We start from the raw sequence: 22,582 nt of genomic DNA, 5'->3' as shown, positions 1-22,582 counted from the left end.
GAACACAGTCATACCTCAATCTGGAAGCAGACAGAAGTTTTTAAGGTGAGCCTGCTCTCCCCCCTCATCTTCACCCCTGCTGTCCGTGGTCATCTCACCTGAGTTATGGCTGAGGGACCTGGCTTTATGAGAGCTCCCAGACCCTTCCAGAAGCAGCTTCACTTAGGCCAGGACATTTTCTAAAGGTGTTAGATTTAGCTACGCCAAAAGCAAGCTGACCATAGGACAAGGAGGCAGTAGCAGAGCTCTTGATTAAACCATACATCAAGTCTGTCTCCTTGCATCTTCACTGAGTTACTCCTGGGATCTGGGGGAGGCCACAGCAAACACTGCAGAGCAGACACAGCACCATTTGTCCCTGTTACAAAGAAGGCATCAGCACATCAATGCCTATGTTCATGGCCAAAAGCAACCAAGAAACATTAACCTTTACAGGTAATGCTTACTACAAACCCCCAAGACAATCTATTTTCCTGCGTCACAGGAGATTCATCAGGTACTAATATCACTATTGTGATTAATTAAAAAGTGGTAATCTGAGCCTGCACTCAAATAAATGACTAGTGTTTCATTCTCTGCAGAGTCCCTCCTCATGCCAGGCGCAGTGGCAGGCACTCCCTGGATTGGTACCTGTGCAAGTGCGTTGGGTAGATGTGGTCATGTCTATCCATGAGCTGCAGCCCTGGGGATGGGGCAGAGGTGGCTCATGGCTGGCTGCGGCACAGGCAGAGCTCCCATCGCCTTCCCAGCTGAGCCGCAGGGCAGGTGAGCTGTCATGGGAGAGGTGGGAGCTGGAAGGGGCACAAAAGAGACACACCAGTTGCTGCTGCTGGAAGACAGGGGCACAGAGTACTGCTCAAGACTACTACTGTTACAAGTCCATGGGGCCGGATGGGATCCACCCAAGGATACTGAGGGAGCCGGCAGAGGAGCTCGCCAAGCCACTCTCCATCATTTATCAGCAGTCCTGGTCAACCGAGGAGGTCCCAGATGACTGGAAACTAGCGAATGTGACGCCCCTCTACAAGAAGGGTCGGAAGGAGAATCTGGGGAACTTCAGGCCTGTCAGCCTGACCTCGGTGCCGGGAAAGGTCATGGAGCAGATTGTCTTGAATACCATTACACAGCACATGCGGGACAATCAGGGGATCGGGCTCAGCCAGCACGGGTTTATGAAAGGGAGGTCCTGCCTCACTAACCTGGTCTCCTTCTATGATAAGGTGACCTGCTTAGTGGACAAGGGGAAGGCTGTGGACGTTGTCTACTTGGACTTTAGTAAGGCCTTTGACACTGTCTCCCACAGCATTATCCTGGAGAAGCTGGCTGCTCACGGCTTGGACAAGTGCACTCTGCGCTGGGTTAAAAACTGGCTGGACGGCCGAGCCCAGGGAGTGGTGGTGAATGGAGTCACATCCAGTTGGCAACCAGTCACAAGTGGGGCTCCCCAGGGCTCAGTGTTGGGGCCGGTCCTGTTCAATATCTTCATTGATGATCTGGATGAGGGGATTGAGTGCACCCTCAGTAAGTTTGCAGATGACACCAAGCTGGGTGGAAGTGTCAATCTGCTGGAGGGCAGGAAGGCCCTACAGAGGGACCTGGACAGGCTGGATGGTTGGGCCGGAGCCAACAGTATGAGATTCAACAAGGCCAAGTGCCAGGTCCTGCACTTGGGTCACAACAACCCCACGCAACGCTACAGGCTTGGGGCGGAGTGGCTGGAGAGTGGCCTGGAGGAAAAGGATCTGGGGGTGTTGGTTGACAGCGGCTGAACATGAGCCGGCAGTGTGCTCGGGCGGCCAAGAAGGCCAATGGCATCCTGGCTTGTATGAGGAATAGTGTGGCCAGCAGGAGCAGGGCAGGGATGGTGCCCCTGTACTCGGCACTGGTGAGGCCGCACCTCGAGTGCTGTGTGCAGTTTTGGGCCCCTCAGGACAAGGAGGACATTGAGGTGCTGGAGCGTGTCCAGAGAAGGGCAGTGAAGTTGGTGAAGGGTCTAGAGAACAAGTCTTATGAGGAGCAGCTGAGGGAATTGGGGTTGTTTAGTCTGGAGGATGCTGAGGGGAGACCTTATCACTCTCTACAACTACCTGAAAGGAGGTTGTAGCGAGGCAAGGGTCAGTCTCTTCTCCCTAGTAACAAGCAATAGGACGAGAGGAAATGGCCTCAGGCTGCGCCAGGGGAAGTTTAGGTTGGACATTAGGAAAAACTTCTGCACCGAAAGGGTTGTCAGGCATTGGAACAGGCTGCCCAGGGAGGTGGTGGAGTCTCCATCCCTGGAGGTATTTAAAAGAAGGGTAGATGTGGTGCTTGAGGATATGGTTTAGTGGTGGACTTGGCAGTGATAGGTTAGCAGTTGGACTCAATGATCTTAAGGGTCTTTTCCAACCTTAACGCTTCTATGATTCTATTTTGCCCAAAATACCTGCCTTCACCCCCAGCCCTACCGCTGCCAGGGCAGCAGCCTGTGGGCACTGGGAGGCAAAGCAGAGGCAAGGCTGGTAGTGGGGACATTTGGGTTCCACCCTGGCACCACCTGTGGCCCTTTCTGAAGCCAGTGCTGACAGGAGGACGCTTAGAGGGCAAGAGGAGGCAGCAGGGGAGTCTAAACCCCAAAAGCCGCCAGCACCAGAGCCCAAGGGGTAACACCAAGCCAGTGGCAAGAAGTGAAGAGGCAGAAAGCAGCAGTGCCTTGTGGCCAGCACCTGCATGCTGCTGTGGCTCTCCTGAACATACCCCAGGTGCTCGGGGTCCGTTCAGATAGCTTAAGGAAGAGAGGGGTCATTCCCCGCTTACAAAAGGGAGCAGATCCACAGAAAGATGACAAATCATGGACTAGAAAGGTACAAATGAGGCAACTTTAGGAAGATCTGTGCCAGATATTTCCAACAGAGCCTGGTTTTGCTGTGATCACTGGCCCACCAGCCATGACACAGAAGCACTGCACCACACAGAAGAAGCAAGTAGCACACAAGGGAATCGGTGTGCAGCCTCCCATAACTCACCTTCCAGGCTAAAGAGGGCTGTATTAGAGCAACATAGGAGCCCTGAGGCTGATGAAAGACCTGCTCTTGACTTAGCATCAGGCCCTCTGTAAGTACTATACTGATTGTCATTTCAGTGAGAAGTGACAGGTCGGTGGAGTTGGACAGTCACCAGTCACAGCTCAGGGACTGTGCCGTGCCTGCCTGGAAGTCTCTGGCTCCATTGACCTCTGGACTAACATTGTGCAGCTGGGTATGCGGGGCCATGTGCTGCGGGGGACAGCTGAAGGGACGGACAGATTTTGCAGAAGTGTCCTGCAGGAGGCCTACCCGTGCAGACAACGGTATTGCTGGCAGGGGCATCACTTCTATACCAACTTTTGATGTAAAGCAGCACTGAGAGTCTGATTATGCCCATGACACTGTGTCTGTGGGCTGATACAAGGCATGACAAGGGGAGAGAACAAAATAAGTGACAATTAAGCCTGTCACTAGAGCTGAGAACCTTTGGGAAGGAGGCTGGGTGAAACCTTTCTGAGGCTGGTGAACTTTATGAATACTCTCCGCTCACAAAGAATGCAGAGACCATTTCAGATAATTTCAGATTCAAGCTAAGCTGGTTTTATGCAAAAGCTTCAGCATTTTTCATAGAAAAAAGACACAAAAAATCCCATAAGCCATCTCAGTATTCTCCCCTCCCCCAGCAAAAAGCAAAACCTAACACATTACACACATTTTTATTTCACATGGGGATCGTCTTGAATAAGTATTAAATATTTCCTTTTGTTATAATTTTTTTAAAACCTTTTTACCTTCCCCTCACTTACTCCTCCGCAGTTCTAAGAATCAAACTTTTTTTTCACTTGGAAAAGCCTAAACATTTTTTTCAAATTTTTTCTGTTTTTTTTTTTCTATTCCTTGGGGGAAGGAAAACAGAACATTATTTGCTAAATTCAATTGAATGTTCAGATAGTTTGATTCCTACCTCTCCTTCCCCTTTTCCCCCAGAAAATAAATTATTTTCACAAAGAAATTATTCCCTGAAACAAATCTACTCAGCAGTAATCAGGTTAGCTATTCAGATACTGGGTTGCAGAGCAGACTAAAAATGTTGACTCATACATTTAGAAATATGACGATGCAAAGTGGCATTCTAGTTCAAAACTGTGCCTATGAATAGATCCTTGCCAGCCACCAAGAGAGATAATAAGACTCATGTGGGAAGTTACACAAGACAGAAGCCATGCAGTGGTCTCCAAAGTGGGGTGTGAGCATCCATTGCAGTAGAGAAAGGAAATGTTTTTGTAAGAAAAGGGAGAGGAGAGGGGAGGGGAGGGAAGGGAAGGGAAGGGAAGGGAAGGGAAGGGAAGGGAAGGGAAGGGAAGGGAAGGGAAGGGAAGGGAAGGGAAAGGGAAGGGTTTTAAAAAAATATTTATTTTACCTGTATCTCATCCTTTTTTAATTTTTATTTTGGTGCATGTTTTATAATGTGCATAATATGTACAGTAGTACATTTATGTAATTTATAAATAAATATACAGGTGTTGGGGGTACATGCTCAAAATTTTTTTACTGATAGAGGTGTGTGATCAAAAATGTTTGGAGACCACTGCTTTAAAGAAACATCTGCCTCCTGGCACTATAACATGAGACAAAAAAAACTTTTCATGTGGACAATGGCAAGTCTGTTTTTGCAGAAAATACTTCTAGGTTAGGGACTGCTGCCAGCGATACAGGGCAGGTGCCAGGAACCTTTTCTGCTGGCAGCCCCAGGAGCCACAGCAAGGCAGGAACTGTGCTGAGGGCAAAACCCATCACACCTCCAGGACAAGCACCAGACTCCCCTTTGGGAATCATCCCCAGAAGGCATTAGACATTTGCACTTCTCTCAACATATTCTGGGTAAGGAAATGGAGACCATGGATACCCCTTCCTTGGCTGCAGACAGAGCAGATGTAGGCAGCAGCCCCTTCCTCAGCCACCTCTCCATCTGCTATAACCTGCTCCAGAGGGGAGAGGAGAGTTCTCAAAGGCTATTTACAAAGGAATCCTTGCTGAGATGTTTTGAATTGTAAAACTCTTGCTGTCCATCTAACACTTACCCTTAAAGCAAAGAAAGGAATATTTTTGAGATAAAGGGCAGATAAATGTGAATGCAGTGCAAAACCAAAATAAGACACCATGGCAAAATAGAAATGCCCCTTGGAGGCATGCACTGAAAACAATAGATAAATCAGAGCCTTCACAAAGGCCCAGGGAAACGTCTGTACTTAGCTTTTCACTGACTGAAAAAATAAAATCTCTCAGAAGAGTGAGACTTAAGCCAGAAAGACGCATTAATAACCCCAAATGTGAAGACCTACATTTCCACAGTGACAGGCCATTCTGAAAGTCTTGCCTGCTGGATGCCCAATTTTAAGGAATCTTAATGGGCTTTCAAATGTACGGCATACAATGTTGCCTGAGACTACCTGGTGTGTGGTCTAACAGAAGCGTCTGAAATTACTTCAAAAATCACTTTTAAGAGCAAAGGTGTGTAGCTGGGGTCATATTCCATTGTACTGTTTTTCACACACAGGTAAAACAACCTTTCAGCACATCAGTGGATACTGTGTGTGTGAAAATGAATGAGACTGAAGTGTTGATGGTAATGAAGCCACATGTAAACCACAGACTACCTAATACTCCCTGCTGGCTGCTGCCAGAGAGCTGTTAGCATTCCTGTCTTTGAAAGAAGCATGATTTCATGAAGAAGGAGGCAACTGAGTCAGGATTACATTCCCAGCAAGCTGGCTATCCCAGCACATATTGTCAGCTCAGCTTTGTGGCTCAGAGAACGGTATAATGTTCAGAGATTGATTTTTCTGAGAAACTGAAGAGAAGTAGGCGCTGGGTCTGTTGTGGAGTCCTCTGCAGCAAAATGTGGGTGAAAACATGGAGTAACAAGCTCTGAAGACAGAGACACCTGGTCCTGTATAGTTCCTCTGACAAGAAACTATAGGTAATGGGAGGAAGTATTAGGATCATGATCCCACTTATGGTAAAAGAAAATCAAACTGAGGCTGACCAAGAAGGTGAACAGTATTGTCTACAAGGTGCGCATGGGCCATGCTTCCAAAGTAATGGGTTCAAAGATGTGAATACCCAGGTTGCCTGTTGACGTTCATACTTCAGTCTCTTTTCTCTGAAATATATCCCTTCTCTGACACATCTTTTCCCTTTCAGTGCTATTGCTTGGCAGATACAGTAGAAGCTTCTTTCAGAGCAAAGGAGGCTGCTTTCCCCTTACTTGCACTCAGATGCAACTACTCATATGGCTTAGTGCTCCAAGTATTAGAAGAATCCAGAAGAGAGCGTGGTATTGGTGTAAGTGGCATCCTGTTGCTTTTGGACAGCACTGTGTGCATTACTGGCTGCTCTAACAGCCTGTTGAGCAACAGGAATGGGAAGCAGAATAGTTCCAAATGTATTTGGAACAATAGAGTGCTCACTGAGGGAGTCAGTTATTGCATTTCTTCTGTGCTTTACTTTGAGTGGCTGCAAATGGACCTCTATGGCGTTGCCTATTAACCTACATTTTTCAGCTCAGGTGCAAGGTGCTAGTTATTTTCCCAGGAACAATCTCTTTGAAAACAAAGAGCTGTAATTCAAATATTACATATACAGGTAGCACTAATGTCTGGATGTTTGCAAAGGTATGGCAAATCAGCCAGAATGTCAAGAGCTACATTTTTCTGTGTACTAAAAAATTAGCATAATTTTCTAGCTGAAGAGCTCCAAAAGATCTACTGTACAAATATTGAAGTCAAACACCCAGAGTATGGGAAGATTTCAAAATACATGTAACCTTTAATAATCTAAATCATCCAGATGGTAAAATAACAAAGCCACCAACCAAAGTGTGAATATTTCTTAGCATCTGTGGAAAAGGAAGAAAAGCATGCCCCTAATATGTTTCCCTTTACTCACCATGAACAATGTGTGAGTAAAAGTGTTTTCTGAGCTTTTGAACTCTAATAGCAAATTGACAGGCAAAGATACCATGGTCTCAGAATTAAATGTGGGTTTGTGCCTTGGACAAATGAATGTAGCAATTTTGTGAACAAAATCTAAGCAGCTTCAATCCTACCAGACCTCAACACAAAGTTGCATTCTTGCTTTTCTAAATTCTCCACACATTAGCTCTGCTTTCTCCCTCTGCCTGTTACAAAACTAGATTTTATCATCTGAACTTCCACTTTGAATTCTCTCCATCAGGAATGACTGCTTAGAAGAACTGGATAATAGAAAAGTGTCTAATATTTACCGTTGAATGTAAACATATTAAATGCAAAGTACAGTTTAAATCTATTCTACTTTAGTAGGAATTTGGGCATGGTACACAGTATTTTGGAACACAAGCTGGATTGATGTGGGGTTTTTTTTATTAAGGCAAATATGATAGTCGGCATTAATATAATGAATTATTTTAATAACTGAAGTGAAATATACATCTATAACCACACAGAATAACATAAAGATTTTGTTCCAATGGCAAAGTAAATCTAACAAATATTTAATTGTCAGATTGTTTATAATTGCCTGTGAGTTACTGGTCTAAACTCAGTTCTGCTACCCTAGTGAAAATCAGTGGTATATTAAACGAGGTTTTCAGATTAAATGAGAATCTGACCTTTTTTTGCTTGAAAGGCACAATTTTCTGGGAAAGAAATATAATTAGACAATGGGTAGCTTATGTGTTATATATTTAAATTAGTAGTTTTGTGATCATCATTTCCCAGTTGTATAAATATCATACACGTGGGAAATGCATTTGCGGGAGCAGTCAGCCATTGAAAAGCAGGGTTTAGCTAGCACTGAAAAGGTTTACAGGCTCATAAATAGGCATTGGTTCTAAATCTAACCATCTAATGCATCTGACAGCAATACAGAAGCAATTGGCAGTTTATTCATCATGAAGAGACTCTTTTGAAACAGAAAAACATGTGAGACACCCTGAGTTCTTTTAAGAGCATCAGCAATTAACTACTCTTAGAGGAGCAAATGAAAAACCAGAGACCTGAATGACTAACCTCTTACAATAACAACTCTTGCATTTGTGTCATGGGCACAAGGTAACCAACAGATAATTGGACTTTCCCTAAAGCCTCACTGAACTATTACCTTTATTGTTCCTTTACTCCGTCTTATATGGACACCTTTGTAAACTCTGCAAAAGGATTCAATACGTCATAGAAGAAGCATGATAAATATGCGGCTCCAGGTTTTGTGGATAACAGTCACCCACAAGAGACTGTGATTTGTTAGCCTCCCTTACATTGATTTTGCTTCCTGAACATTTTATCCCAGTGACCATTTTTAATCTTTGTCATTTAAGAAAAAAAAAAAACCACTGCCAAGCATATTTGTACACAAAGGAGAAAACATTTTTTTTTTAATCTCTCTAAGTAGCATGGTATGAAAAACTTACTTCAAGGGAATTGCAGAAAAACTTTTGCAGGGCAAGAATCTTTCAAACATTTCAGCGGGCAGATCCCACTCTTAAAGAATAGATACCTTTGTTCCACAACTATTTAATTAAAATCTTAACTGCACAAAGAAAATCCAGAAATCTTCCAGCCACCTTTGAGTTTGCTCTTGTGCATTTTCCTTCTCCATGTCTGTCTTAGTAATTACTCCTAAATACTATGTCTGCTCAAAGAGGGATATTGACAAATTGTATCACATATTTTGTTGTGGCTCCAGGGATGTGTATCAGCCATGTTCTGTGGTAATGCTGAAGTTCCTAGCTTTAAAGGACAGCTGTGTGACTCAGGCTGAACAGACAAGGCAGCCACATGTAACGCTATCTATGGAACCATCAGAACAAGCGTGGCTGCCACATACTGCTGAGGCTTGGACAGATGGAGGTCATCTGGGTCTTTTGACATACAAGTGTAGGGTGCAGCTCCTATGATGCACTTCTTCCAGCACTGCTGCTGAGGGTTCCTGGTGAAGACAGCTGTCCCCATGACCCACAGCCAGGGCCTTGTCCAGGCAGGTTTTGAGTATCTCCAAGGTGATGCCACAAACTCTCTGAGCAGCCTGTTCCAGTGTTTGGCCACCCTCACAGTAAAAAAGGTTTTTCTTATGTTTAAACAGAATTTCCTGTGCTTCAGTTTGTGCCCATTGGCTCCCATCCTGTCAGTGGGTACTAGCAAGAAGAGTCTGGCTCTTTGTCTACTCCATCCTATCAGGTATTTATATACATTGGTAAGATCCTGATGCAGCCTTTGCTTCTCAAGGATGAACAGCGTCAGCTCTCTCAGCCTCTCCTCTTACATCAGAATTCCTCACACAACCCTTAGTGGGTGCTGGGGGATATGGTTAACACAGAAAATCAACTTCAATATTATTTTGTTTTGTGAATATTTAAAGGGTATCAGAGAAAACTAACCTGAAATAACTTAGAAGAACTCCTGTGTAGTAAGTAAAGGAATACTGGTGTCACTGAAAGGATAATCAGGTGAGAAGATCAAGTATCTTGTCAAGATAGTGCCTAGCTAGTATCCTTGGAGCTTTCTTTCTGGTATCCATTTGCCATTTCTGTCCATTCATGATACCATTACATGTTCCTCTGTGATCTAATGCCAGTTCCGCCGCTATTAGCCACTCTTCTCCAACTGTTTGCTAACAGAAAGTCTTGAGCAACTTCTGGCAAACTGTGGAAATACCTTTCCAATGCTCCTTCAGACAAATGATTTGCTTTCATTTATCTTAGTAGTATTTCCCTGTGCTCTTTGTTCTCCTGTTGCTATTCCCTGTCTTCAGGAGCTAATCCTGAACTTGGTGAAAGCTACAATTAGTTTGGCTCATTTCATTCCCAGGAAATCAACAAGCTCTGGGCAATGTACCTGTTTGGCTGGTTGTTGCTTCAGCTTTATGCAACCATTCAAATGCAGAATGGGACATGTCTAGAGATCATCTGGTCAGCCCTTCTGCATGGGAAGATAACTTCCAGCAGATGTTGGTCTGTTTATGGAACCATGCAAAGAACTGAATTTGGGAGAAAATGCAGTTTAAAAATCCTCCCCTCTTCGTGATCCTCATCTTTCTTTATCTGGAAGTATTTTTACATGGATCAGTTGAAAATCCAGTTCAGTGCACAGTCATACAGTTTTAAAAGCAAAGCCGCAGCAGTCTATAGGGACAAGTGTCCTAGTGATGGGCAAAACTCCCTTCATCCGGCATTCCTGCTGAAACCACCCCCAAATCCACAGAACCGCCCCCAAACCAAACGCATCTCCCTCACCACTCTCTGTGAGGTCACATTTTTTATAAACACCGTTTCCTGCACGATGGACAAAGGGAAGGCTTGGCGATAGCTGTATGTGTGAAGTGCTCCTGTCCCACCTGGGCACCCGAGCACTGCCAGTGATCTCTGACTAGCACAAACGCCTTCCTGTTGGTAGCCGGGACTGCGGGAAGGACTGAGCTGCGGCCACACAAAATATATATATATATATATATATATGTTTTTTTCTAGGACTCTGTGGGTTTTCTCTTTTTCAAGGCCTGAGTAGTGAACCCTGCGCAAACACCAAGGTGAAAGTCAGCTGCCGAAATCGCCTGGCCTTGACCCCTCCCACCGCCAGCGAGGCAGGCCGCCGTCCCACGGCTCCCGTGCCCACCCCGACCGCAGGGCTGAGGGCGCCCACCGCACCCCGGCCCCGCCCGGCCCCGCCCGGCCCCGCCCGGCCCCGCCCGGCCCCGCCCGGCCCCGCCCCCTCGGGGCACGCCTGCCTTGGCCCCGCCCCCCGAGCGCTCTTCCCACCCCCCACCCCCCCCCCCCGTCCTGTCCCGGCCCGGCCCGCCAATGAGCTGCGCACACGCAGAGGCGGCCCCAGAGAGAGTTCGCCGGCGGCCGCCTGATCCAAAAGACACGGTTCAGGAGGCCGGTGCTGCCGCTTTGCGGCTCCACAGACGAGTCTGGCTCATTCCGCCGTATCCGCGGGCCTCAGCGCCCACCAAGAGATCCCTCAGACAGCAAGTTGGTCGGGCACCTCCACGGGCAGGAGGCGAGGGGCCTCGCCGCCAGGACCCTTTGCTGCAGTGCATGCTGGGAGTTGTAGTTCCCCTCGCCGCCGAGGCTCGCCGAGCGTGAGAGGGACGAAAGGAGGAGGGAGACTACAACTCCCGGGGAGCAGCGGGGCTCTGGCGGGCCGGCAGTGGTGGCGGCTAGCGGTCAAGCGCTGGGGTTTCGGGGCGCGAGCGTGTTCCACCGCGCCCCCTTCTCAGGAGCCGCCCGGGAGGGCGTCGGGAGCTTCCCGCCGCCGGCTCGGTGCGGTCCTTCCCTGGGGTCCCGCCATGGATCCCTTCGGGGACCTGCGGCGCATGAACAAGCGGCAGGTAGCGGCCAGGGCTTGCCGGTGCCGGCCAGGCGGGGGGCCCCGGGGCGTGCGGGCCGAGGGCTGGGTCGGGACGCAGAGGCCGCTTGGAGGTTCGGGGGCTTCGGAGTCGCCCGGGGCTGGGGCGGACCGGGGTCTGGGGCCGTGCGGCCCGCCGCCCACGGTGCGCTGGGGCCGGCCGGGCTCCGGAGAGAGCGGGGCTTGTCGGCCGTGCTGTCGGCGGGGGGCCCGTCCCACCACCGGCCGGGCTGTGACCCTCGAGGGGGGTTTGTGCCCGGCCGCCCGCTCGGCCTGTCCTGTCCCGGATCACGAGCCGTTCGGCGGCGGTCGGGGAGGGCCGGGGAGCCGGGCTGGCGGGGCGGGGGCTGCGGCCGCCGGCCGGGCCTGCAGGTCTTGGGTTGAGAGCGGAGAAGACGCGGTTTTACATTCCTGTGGGTGATCGGCTTCGTTCTGGAGGTACGCCACGAGGAAGGGAATGGGTGGTTTTGAGCTCTTTAGTTCAAAATGGGTAGCTTCATTTTATCTTTACAATGTGATTATGCAAATAACCGGTTGGAAAGGAGAATGTAACACTGGTGACAAACCTTCTGATTTCCAGGTTGTGAAAGCTCTCTTGTTGGGTTTTTAAAAATATCTATTAATAATTTACAAAAAAAGAAAAAAAAAAAAACCAAGAACAGCAACTTCAGAACAGATTTTGAAGCTTGACCAACGCTAAGTTAAGCGGGTCATATACCTGAAAATTCCAGCATGTATATTTTCAAACTAGAATGGTAGTCTGGAAATTTCTAGCTCTGTATTTTGCTTAAGTGAGCCACATGATAAATGGAGATGAGCAGGGTTGTTTTGCACCAAACTATCTTCATATGTTGCCAAGGGGAAAAAAAAGAGGAGGTAGTGTGAAAAAAACGTATCCGCTGCTGTAATGGCTGGAGAAGCAGTAGAATTTTGGGGCATAAAGTTAGTCACATCAATAAAAGATTTTCCACATAAGAAATGTGTGCCTGACAATAGCAGGGAATGATCCTTTGTCAGCTTTCTTCTACTCCCACAGCTCCTCTTTTTAAATAAAAATAACTGTTTGAAGTACAGAGTCTGCTATTACTGATCTTACAGTATTTCTTATGTGTGTTTTGAATACTTAGGAGCTCAGGTAGGAGTCAGGGATGTGTGATCAAAGTAGATCTGATCATTTGCCGTATCGCTTCCTATATTTTAGAAGTCTTTGCTAGTGAGTTGACTGGCTTCTAGCGCTAACAAATGGGAGCATTGCACAGGCATAATTGCCAAGACTGAGGCACACATGGATTAAAACTTTATGCTGCAGTGTGGTTTGTATGGTTGGATTGCTGATAACAGCAATCTGTTCCATGAGGCTTCTGCTGGAATATGACTTTAGCTTAGAAGTCCACTTGCCTGGATTGTGATTCAGTGTTGCGTATGGGTTGAAATTCTATGTTGTGCTTCTAAATACAACACAGTGACTTTTAAAAACAATTTTCTTGTTTCATATAGCTGTATTACCAAGTCTTAAATTTTGCTATGATAGTGTCTTCTGCCCTTATGATATGGAAAGGGCTGATCGTCATTACTGGAAGTGAAAGCCCTATTGTTGTGGTGCTCAGGTAAGTTGCTGTAAAGGCTTTTTTGTTAAAGTCCAAATATTGTTTTGTCCTTTGTGTCCTCCCCTTCCCCTTTGGATGGATTTGGAGTTTGAAATCTCACCTACTTAAAGAAGTACTCAAACATTTTTTTTCTTCTAATTCTGTTTTTGGACACTTAGCAAAGGCTGCTTTTGTAATTGCAGTCTAGTTTTCATTGAAGTTTGTGGAAACAGTAGATAATGTGGGGCATATAAAGAGCTAGTCTTGCAGGCCTCTGAGTGCTGATCAGATATGTGAAGTCAAACACGTGTTCGTGGAAGATTCAGCCTTACAGAACTCGAATGTGTGTCAGCAAGGAATGTATGCAGTAAATAACAGTATTTTAATGGGAACCGTTATTGGTTATGGGATCTGGAATCCTACCTTGAAGGTTGTTACAGAAAGATACTGTGGCTGGCTTTGAAAAAAAGGCATGGATTTTCTGATCATTAGTAGTAATCACTGGTGTAAGCATAACTCTTGCTCGTGTTAATTGAACTCTTTCTACGTATAGAAGTACTTCCTGATGTACTGTGAAATATTTTTTGGCTTTTCACTGGTGGATTGGTTTTCTTAGCCAAAGTGGCTTGTTTTGTTCCTTCCTTGTAGCTACAATACTGTTACTTTTCTATACAGCTTCTCTCTCTCTCGTTGAGGCAGTAAGAGTGTCTTTTATAGCCTGGCTCAGCTTGGGACTTAATGAGGTTTGGGTTGTGTTAAATGTCTGTGTAGTGTTACTGAATGGGTAAAGCTACAGATTTCAGTTAAAATCATGAGTTCATCTGTAAGAATTAAATATTCTTTGTTTTCATGGTTGTTCTTTCCTTTACTGTGATGCTAATAAACTCTCTTTTTGTTTGTAGTGGCAGCATGGAACCAGCTTTTCACAGGGGAGACCTGTTGTTCTTAACGAATTTCCATGATGACCCAATCAGAGCTGGTGAAATAGTTGTTTTTAAAGTTGAAGGCAGAGACATTCCAATAGTTCACAGAGTAATCAAAATACATGAAAAGTAATGCAACTTGACATTTTCCGTGTTTCTAAATATAGTTTCCTTCACTGTGACTTTCACTTACATTTTAATTTGGTAGTATTTTATGAAAAAAGGCAAGTGAGGATAGGCTGTAAGATAAAACTCATCTCTAGGATGTGATCTGCTTTCGTCGCCAGTTCTGTGGCACACTTCTTGAGACCCTGACTCCTGTACCTCAGCAAAGTTGCTCAGGTTCAAAGTAGGTAAACCAGTGCCGAAGAAGAGTCCTGTAACACAAGCTATACACATTATTTTTGCCAGCAGTAGCAATATGTGTGGTAGCAGAGTCCACTTCTATACTGATGGTTGTAGAATTGGGATTTTGGTTATGAGAAAGCAAATCTGTTAAAAGCAAATATTTGAAAGAAGGTGAAGATTCAGAATCAGAACTATAGGTGAAGTCTGACAAGTATGTGATCTTTGCTAACTGAAGTTTTCCAGAAAGAAGATTTGACTCTGAATGAAAGAAAAGATTTTTATTCTTTTTGTGTCTGTCAGTATCAATGCCAACAAAAATTCATGCTGAAAAGCAACAGGTAGATTACTTGGTTTTAGCATTATTGCATATGCCTGGTATGATAAACAGTTCCTTCTCAAACAGAGAGGCAGTTCTGTTTCTAATTCTGCATAGTGAAAAGCTAACCCGAAGGTGGCAAGCATTGACATATTTGCTGGCCGTGAACTGAAGGTGTTTGTCTTTTGAGTAATATCTGTTCTTCAGTGCATTTTTGAAAGAAATATGTATATCCAAGAATTACCTCTTTTTTTTCTAATACCTAGCTTGTCTTCATAAAAACTCCTTGTTTCTTGATATCATTACTTGCAATCAGCAGCTTCTTAAGCAAAATTGTTTTGAAGACTGTAAACTTCACTTTATTTAAATGGGAGTATTGGATCAAATTCTTGTATGTACTATCTGCACACATGCCTAATGCTTGAAAGGGAGTGAAGCATGGCAGGTTTTCTAACAGCAGTGGTTAAATTATGTTCACAATGTAGTGTAAGATACTTTGTCCATTTGAAACAGTAGGTAAAGCATATGATTTGGGTGTGATCAGGGTTTTAAACCTCTGTTCCTGTAAAAAGGAGTGAGCTTCCTTAATGCCAGGAGAGGTCAGGGCATTAGCTCTGCATCTGAGGGAGCAGCCTGGCTCTCTAGGCTCTGCAGGCGTTCATCCATCAGGGGAAGCGTGCCACCTACTTCGGATTTCTCCATGCAATCCCCTGAAAAGCCCACATAATGTTTTGTCTACGTGATGTTATCTAAGGACTGGTTAGTGTGGGGTTTTTTATTTGCCACATTAATAAATATCAAACATGAGGTTTTGCCTGGAACTCAATGTATTGTTTAACAATTAATGAGTGACCTAAAACTGTATTGCAGTGTTAGTGACAAAATACCTTATTTGATGCAGATTTGCAGTTACTTTAGAGGCTCTTCAATATTTATTTTCATCAGAAGAAGGGCAAAACTTTATTTTGACATAAATATGATTAAGAGTTAAACAGGTGTATAGAACTTAGAAGAAAATTGCCTAAGGCATTGTATTATTATACTGATTTCTTTCCTAAGTGAAGATTTTTGGGGTCTACCTCATCTGAAATTTGTGATTCTAATTAAGTTAAATTAATTCTCTAATGTGTGATGACGTCACAGAATCTTATTCCACAACTTGTTTAAAAAAAAAACCAAAACCACAAAAAGGAAAACTAAACCTAAACCCACCCACCCCCCCAAAAAATCTCTTAGTAGGGTATTATTCAGTATTCAGAGTTAAATTTCTGATCTGTTGAAAATGCAGAAGTTTGGAGTCTTTTTTTCCCAGATGGGCACATACTCCTTTTCTTGAGGAAGTGTCTGGATGGAGAATATCCCTTTTGTGTCCATTGTGTAATTGCTTACATCAGATAACAATCTAGGAGTGTTTTAAACACTTCATGTTAAAATTGATTGACTCTCTTGGTAAAACCTGTAATGTTAATGATTTAATGGTGTTTGTTAAATAAGCAGGACAGGCAGGACTGAAAGTAAACATTGTTATCTAATCTTGCAGCACTTTTAATCTTCATTCTGCTTTGTAGATGTTAATTGAGATTTTTAAACTAAGTGCTATTTAGTTTATCACCTCATTGCCTTCTAGAGAAAATGGGAACATCAAATTTCTGACGAAAGGCGATAATAATGAAGTTGATGATAGAGGCTTGTACAAAGAAGGTCAGAACTGGTTAGAGAAGAAAGATGTTGTTGGAAGAGCAAGAGGGTAAGTAATGCAATATGTCTACTCTTTGTGACTAAACCAGAAAATTCAGAATTTACATCAGTTCTGTTGTTATATATGGTATTTTTAAATTTCTTCAATAAAATAGTAATTAAAAAAATGTGCTTCACCTGGAAAAGTTTCTGTAGTCCTCTCACTGATGTGGAGAGTGGAAATAATTTTTTGAAAAAATGGCACATCTCACAAATAATTCACCAGTAGATACAAAATTAACCAACTAATCCTTGTAATTGCTAGAAATTACTAGGAAATTATTTCCACATTCCACAGGAATTTTGTGCAAGGTTTGAGCATTAACTTTGGCCCCTTCCCCAGTTGAGAGGTGATCTCTCAGATAAAAATTTATTCAAGTTACTTGATAAAAATCTAAGGGGAAAAAAAAAATCATTTCGCATTCAGATATGCCTTAGTGACAAGCATAAATTATTGTTTCACACTGTTCTTATTTGGAAAGCTTTTGCTTAGAGCCTGTGGCAAAGTATTGTTTGGCTATGAGAGTCTTAGTGGTGCCATGAGAAGCTTGATGTGAGTTCTGCTGTATCCAGTAGGCTAAGATTAATGTCACAGGCCAAACCCAGTGGAAAATAGAACTTTTGTATCACGTTATACTTGTGTATTTTCTTGCCTAGTTTAAGAGTTTCATTAAGTTGTCAGAAATATAGGGTTAACTTGCGTAACGGTAGAAAATACTTTTCTGCAAGAATATTTATTTCCTTGATTATTTTTTTTAGATTCTGTCCCTGCCTTCAAGTTAAATAAAAAGAAACAGAACAAGTGCCCCTCTAAACCTTTAATGCTGGTAGACTAGGTTAAATGCTAATTTTAAATATTTTTCGTATTAGTTTGAAACCCTTTCTGTGTTAGATTATGGGGCTTTTATAGCTGCAGAACAACAGGAGACCCTGAAAAGCTGATTCCCCTGTGTTGTAGGATGTTAGGCTTTTGTGGGTACCCCTCATTGCGGTGATATTCACTTGTCATCTCTGAGATCCATGTGTATTTTTAATACTATGAATAATATGCAGCAAGATGAAGCATGGGAGGAGAGGGAAATCTGAGAGATCTTGCTCCCAAATTTTCATTAAGTACATATTGTCTTTAAAGCTCTTGCTGTCAAATATCTGAATTTTTTTTCTCTGACTAACATTGAAACATGTCCATGTAATATTTGAAGGTTAGTTTTACATTAATCCGTTTTGTCAATTACAGATTTTTGCCTTACGTTGGTATGGTAACTATAATAATGAATGACTATCCAAAATTTAAGGTATGTATACAGACATTTTGCACACTTGAATTTAAAACTATAAAATAGTAAATAAAGGTAGTAAGAATCTTGCATATAAGAATGCGTGTTAATAAATTTGTTTCTGTGGTTTGTACCTAATGTCAAATGAGCTGTGTTTTCTTGCTTATTTTAGCTTGTCTGTTATCCAGTAGAACTTAGTATTTGTAATTATGAAGACATTTAATTTATAGGAATGTCATAAGTGTATACAGTTGTGATGCCTATTTTTAATTATAATGATCGCATTACACTTCTGTAATTCTGTAGGTACACAAGTCTGTAATTGCGTACTCGTCTAAAAAGTGTAATGTTGGAGGGAGCACACTTTGAACGATTTGTAATTTCTATGAAAAGAAAAGATAATCAGTCTTTATTTTCTTTTGCAGTATGCTCTTCTGGCAGTAATGGGAGCGTATGTACTGCTGAAACGTGAATCCTAAAAAAAGTCACTTTTCCAAGAACAAAGTTAAATATACAGGGGGAAAAACCTAATATATTTCCGAAGTTTTCATTTCTGTATACAGTTACAAAACTGTGCAAGCTTTTGTCTAAATAAACTGTACAACTAGTGACTAAAGGTTTTGGCTGTTGTTTAATTATGTAATTGCCTATTTAATCTCTTAACTAGATACTGCTTTCAGTTAGCCTTTTGCTTGTTTGGAAGACATCGACTGTCACATCACTCCTTGACATGCTGTGGTGTTTTTCCTAAGTGGTACTGCATCTGAACCCACTTTCTCCCTCCTGCTTGTTCTTCTCTTTTGCTTGATTATTTTTAATCTGTCAGTGCCCTCTCTTTTCACAACCGTACAAATTGTTTTTATCAGTACTTGTAAGGACACAGCATATATGTTGGAACAGGTAGTGAGTTGTAGAAGTTTAGTCAGACTTATGCCTGCGGAAGGTTGTGTAGATATGGCTGACAAAAGTGGACAAGAATGGGTCTTTCATTCTGATTAAGAACTGAGGAATGGATCTTGGAGCTTTTTCCCTGAATTTGAAGCTTGCTCCTTTGTGGTGCAGGGACAAAAAACTAATCGCCTGATTTTTAGGGACTGTGTATATTTCTAGAATTCAGGCTTAATTGTTTTACCTGTATGTTCCTAGCTATAAAACAAACCTAACAAAAAGATTTTATGAGGCTTTATTAACATTTTTAAATTACTGAATGAACAGTGCAGAAGCATACTTAAGTAATATTACCAATAAGGGTAATATGCAACTCATATTCCAGTTTTGAGAACATATTGTTATTTTCTATCATATGATACCTGACTTGTGTTAAACATAAAATTGATTTTTCACTTTAAAACTTACCTGATAACTGTCTTACATGAAATTCTGGATTTTTCTCTTCTCGGCTTCAAATGTCAATGTTCTACCTTCAACAAAGCAGAACTTGTTTTCCTCACTTGCTTTGTTTTTGCAGCTTTGATAAGGAACAGCATGATGCTTTTTTCCTATGGAGTTTTGTTTCTTCTGTACTCCCTTACCTCTACAAAAATATACTATTATACAATAATGGCACATCTGTTGTAACTGCTAGTGCTGAAAAGCAGACAACTGCTGAATTTTTTCCGAGTAATATTACTTCTTTTGTGTGCCACTAAACAGTTTTCATTACAAACTGTATTATAAACATGACTGACTTTGTGTCAAATTGTGTAGAAATAAAATACAGTATAATAAATGGCATGTCGGAATAATTTAGGTATCCTTAATGCAGACTTCCCAGAAGTGTACCATCACAGTTAAGAAAAAATAAATTCATTTTGGAGACAGTGTATGTCCAATAAGATTTTTTTAATTATTATTATTATTGCTCTGCAGCTCCCCGCCCCCCGCCCCCGCAGTATTGCTGAAATCAGAATTTATTCCTTTCTACCTACCCTAAAGCAATCACAGTCAGTTCTAAGTTTGAGAGTGGGGTTTTTGGACATAACACAAATGACAAATACAGCACATTATTTTGGGAATTTATTCTTGTGTTGAGGAAACATGGATTAATAAAATGACACAAGGATAACATCTAAATATGTGGGTTCATGCTCAGAAAAAAAAGGTTATATTTCTTGGGTATGATATCCTGTATCTTAATTCTTCTTGATAAATCTTACCCTGCAGAATTGACTTGCACAAGGGAGTAAAATAGGGTTGTCAGTGTTCCCATATCTGCTCTTTTAGTGACATGCTGGATGACAGCATCGGCCCAGTTTATCTTGCTGGTTTTAGCTGGATGCCTTGAGATCTGCTAATTACATCCACCAAAGTAACTTTGGTCAGCCACGTACAATAACATGTTCAACCATATAGATAATCTGTTTTCTGTTTTGTGATAAGCAATAGCCTTTTTTTTTTTTTAAGCTAGTAGGACCAGGTGCTGTGATGATAAATCTTATACCAATATGAAAAGTTCCTGCCTGCATGGGAAGGCTATAAGATGGAGCTAGGCTCTTCTCAGTGTTGCCCAGTGACAAGAGACAAGCCCATCTGAACACTAAAAAAAAAAAAATTTTTACTGTGCAGGTGGTTGAACACTAGAACAGGCTAAAACTATGGTAAAAACAGTAAAACATGGTACAGCTGTTCTTATGTAGGATAAAAGACTGCCCCCTGCAGACTTAGGAATCTCATAATTGTTTCTAAAAAAATTCTCATAGTATTTCAGTTGATCACTAGCAAGCTTACCTTTTCTATGAAGAACTATGTTAGTTTGCTAACTGGTGGCTACTTTGTTCAGGCCTGTTTTGTTGGGTGCCTCTGAGTGCTTAGAGATTGTTCATGACCAACTCTTGCTCTTGTTTCTGTTCTTGACTTTCATTCTTATAACTGTCTGAGCTACTTTAGGCCAACCATTTCTTTTTCTGATGGTCTAGTTAGTGCTGCTTCTTCATTTCTTTAGAAGTCAGGGAAGGAAGGAGTGCCAAAAGTTTTGCTCAGAATCTAAATTTCTGGTATAAACCCTTTCCTTCTGCTTGATAACAGTACAGAATCTTTTAGATCTTAGGCTTATAAGCAATAATAAATGAGCTTTGATGGTGAAATTGAAGAAGGAGAATGTTTTCTTTCTGCTGTGAGTAAATTGCACTGTAGGATGCTTGAATGCTTTAGTGTCTGATAAATATTATTAGTGTTTGCAGTGGAGAGAATGCAGTTTGATATATTTTGTAACTGAATGTTACCAGCTTTTCCTCTTAGTCTTGCTGAGAACAAGTTTGAAGGTGACGTTGCATTTGTAGCTAAACTTATCTCTCAGTTCTGATTGCTGAGATCAGATGATTCCTCTGCTGCAGACAACATAGTCACGTATCTCTTTTTGTGTAAGCTCTCATGTTCAGTGGAGACAATGCAACTTGTGAGCCCAGGAAGAAGTTAGTACTTCTCTGGCAGATTTGTGAGTTGAACAGGCTCAGCAAAGCACATGTAGGGGGAAAAAAACAGGAGCATGGTAGAGGCAAAGGAGGAGGAATGGCTTTAACCCTTGGGGACAGCAAGCTGTTAGATTTTCCCAACTATAACATGTAACTTTGTGTTTAAAATTTAAGAAGGATGTTGAGGTACTTGAATGTGTCCAGAGGAAGGCAATAAAGCTGTTGGCAGGGCTGGATGGCATGTCCTGTGAGGAGCAGCTGAGGACTCTGGGTTTGTCCAGTTTGGAAAAAAGGCGGCTGAGAGGCAGCCTCATCGCTCTCTGCTGCTTCCTGAGGAGGGGACATGGGGAGGGTGGGGCTGAGCTCTTCTCCCTGGCACCCAGGGACAGGATGCCTGGGAATGGATCAAAGCTGAGCCAGGGGAGGCTCAGGCTGGACGTGAGGAAGCATGTCACTACTGAGAGGGTGATCAAACCCTGGAACAGGCTTCCTGGAGAGGTGGTCGATGCCCCAAGCCCGTCAGGGTTTAAGAGGTATTTGGACAATGCCCTTAACAACATGCTCTCAACTTCTGGTCAGCCCTGAAGCGGTCAGGCAGTTGGACTAGATGGTCGTTGTAGGTGCCTTCAAGCTGAAATATTCTTCCAGCCCTTCTGTTCTATCCCTTTCATCTGTTTATCAGCTCTAAAATAATTTGCAGCAAGGGCACAAGTCAGCCCCAAATTAAATTTATGCATATTGCTGTTCGTTGTGCTTCAAGCAGAATTTTATGTACACTCTCCAGAGGTAAGGGACAAACTGTGCTTGTGCATATATTTGGGCAGGTTATAGATAGGGCTGACTAATAAAAAGAAGCAGGTTAACATCTTACATATTCGATTCATCAAGGTGCTTTCCCATTTCACCAATACAATTTATTTCTTTAACTGTCTGCTCTGCTTCTAGGCTGCAGCTTCCTATTGAAGTCAGGACAGGTCAAGGATATAATTGGTAGATCTACTGATATTAACTGGAGGCAAGAGTGCTCCATTGGTCCTTGCAGCTGTGGTAACTGGTTCACCTCAGCTCACATGCTGCTTCAACATCAATACTCCCTGGGAAGAATGGCTAGTTTGGCTATTGGTGTGAAAAACTGTGCATTGTGTCACTGGAGAAAAGAAAAGAGCATTTTAAAGCAAATGCTTCCATCCTAGCAAGGTATTTGGACGATAGTGGTTTTTTTGAGGAAGATCAAGATGCCACAGGCACAGGCAGTGTGTTTTTAACTGAGCAGTTGGGAGTAGGAGTATCTTGACTTTGAAGCTGTTGGGTTTTTTCCTTCCTGGTTAGGTGCCTTTTCACAGCTTGGCTAAAAACTGCCCTCGTGCACTCAGGGCTGTACAGGCGGCAGCATGTGCAGAAGGCGTCCTGGCCCTGGGCTGGGGCCATGAATGAGGGCTGGGTGTCAGCACAGACCATCAGGGCAATGGCAGGGGTTGGGCCCCATGGCCATGAGCACTGTTGTACTCGCAGGAAAGGGCTGCGTGGGAGATTGGCTTTGTTTGGTCTCCTCTGCTTGTTTCTTCTCAGCATCTCAGTGTTTGATGTTGGTGTCAAAAA

At 43.1% G+C, this 22,582-nt stretch overlaps 1 protein-coding gene across 2 annotated transcripts; it reads left to right on the top strand.

Moving 5' to 3' along the window:
- Nucleotides 1-10,845: 10,845 nt before the first annotated feature.
- On the top strand, nucleotides 10,846-18,189 carry SEC11C (SEC11 homolog C, signal peptidase complex subunit). 2 transcript variants are annotated; one of them, XM_075076752.1, is made up of 6 exons: nucleotides 10,846-11,369; nucleotides 12,884-12,993; nucleotides 13,875-14,024; nucleotides 16,187-16,306; nucleotides 17,534-17,591; nucleotides 17,999-18,189. In XM_075076752.1, exons 1-6 carry the CDS (start codon nucleotides 11,328-11,330, stop codon nucleotides 18,050-18,052), a joined length of 534 nt encoding a protein of 177 aa, XP_074932853.1. In that variant the 5' UTR covers nucleotides 10,846-11,327; the 3' UTR covers nucleotides 18,053-18,189. The 2 variants fall into 2 exon arrangements, with proteins under 2 accessions (XP_074932853.1, XP_074932854.1); XM_075076753.1 differs by lacking the exon at nucleotides 10,846-11,369 and adding an exon at nucleotides 11,780-11,824.
- The last annotated feature ends 4,393 nt before the right edge of the window (nucleotides 18,190-22,582 follow it).

The sequence above is a fragment of the Phalacrocorax aristotelis genome, chromosome W, assembly GCF_949628215.1.
Source record: "Phalacrocorax aristotelis chromosome W, bGulAri2.1, whole genome shotgun sequence".
Taxonomy (NCBI): Eukaryota; Metazoa; Chordata; class Aves; order Suliformes; family Phalacrocoracidae; genus Phalacrocorax; species Phalacrocorax aristotelis.
Note: the sequence above shows the minus strand (reverse complement) of the source record. Positions and strands in the feature narration are given on the sequence as shown.

Bases quoted from the DNA above. Each gene is read 5' to 3' on its own strand.
- SEC11C (XM_075076752.1), top strand. From the start codon at position 11,328: ATGGATCCCTTCGGGGACCTGCGGCGCATGAACAAGCGGCAG. The intron at 11,370-12,883 runs GTAGCGGCCAGG...TGTTTCATATAG, and splicing joins GGCGCATGAACAAGCGGCAG to CTGTATTACCAAGTCTTAAA. The intron at 12,994-13,874 runs GTAAGTTGCTGT...TTTTGTTTGTAG, and splicing joins CCTATTGTTGTGGTGCTCAG to TGGCAGCATGGAACCAGCTT.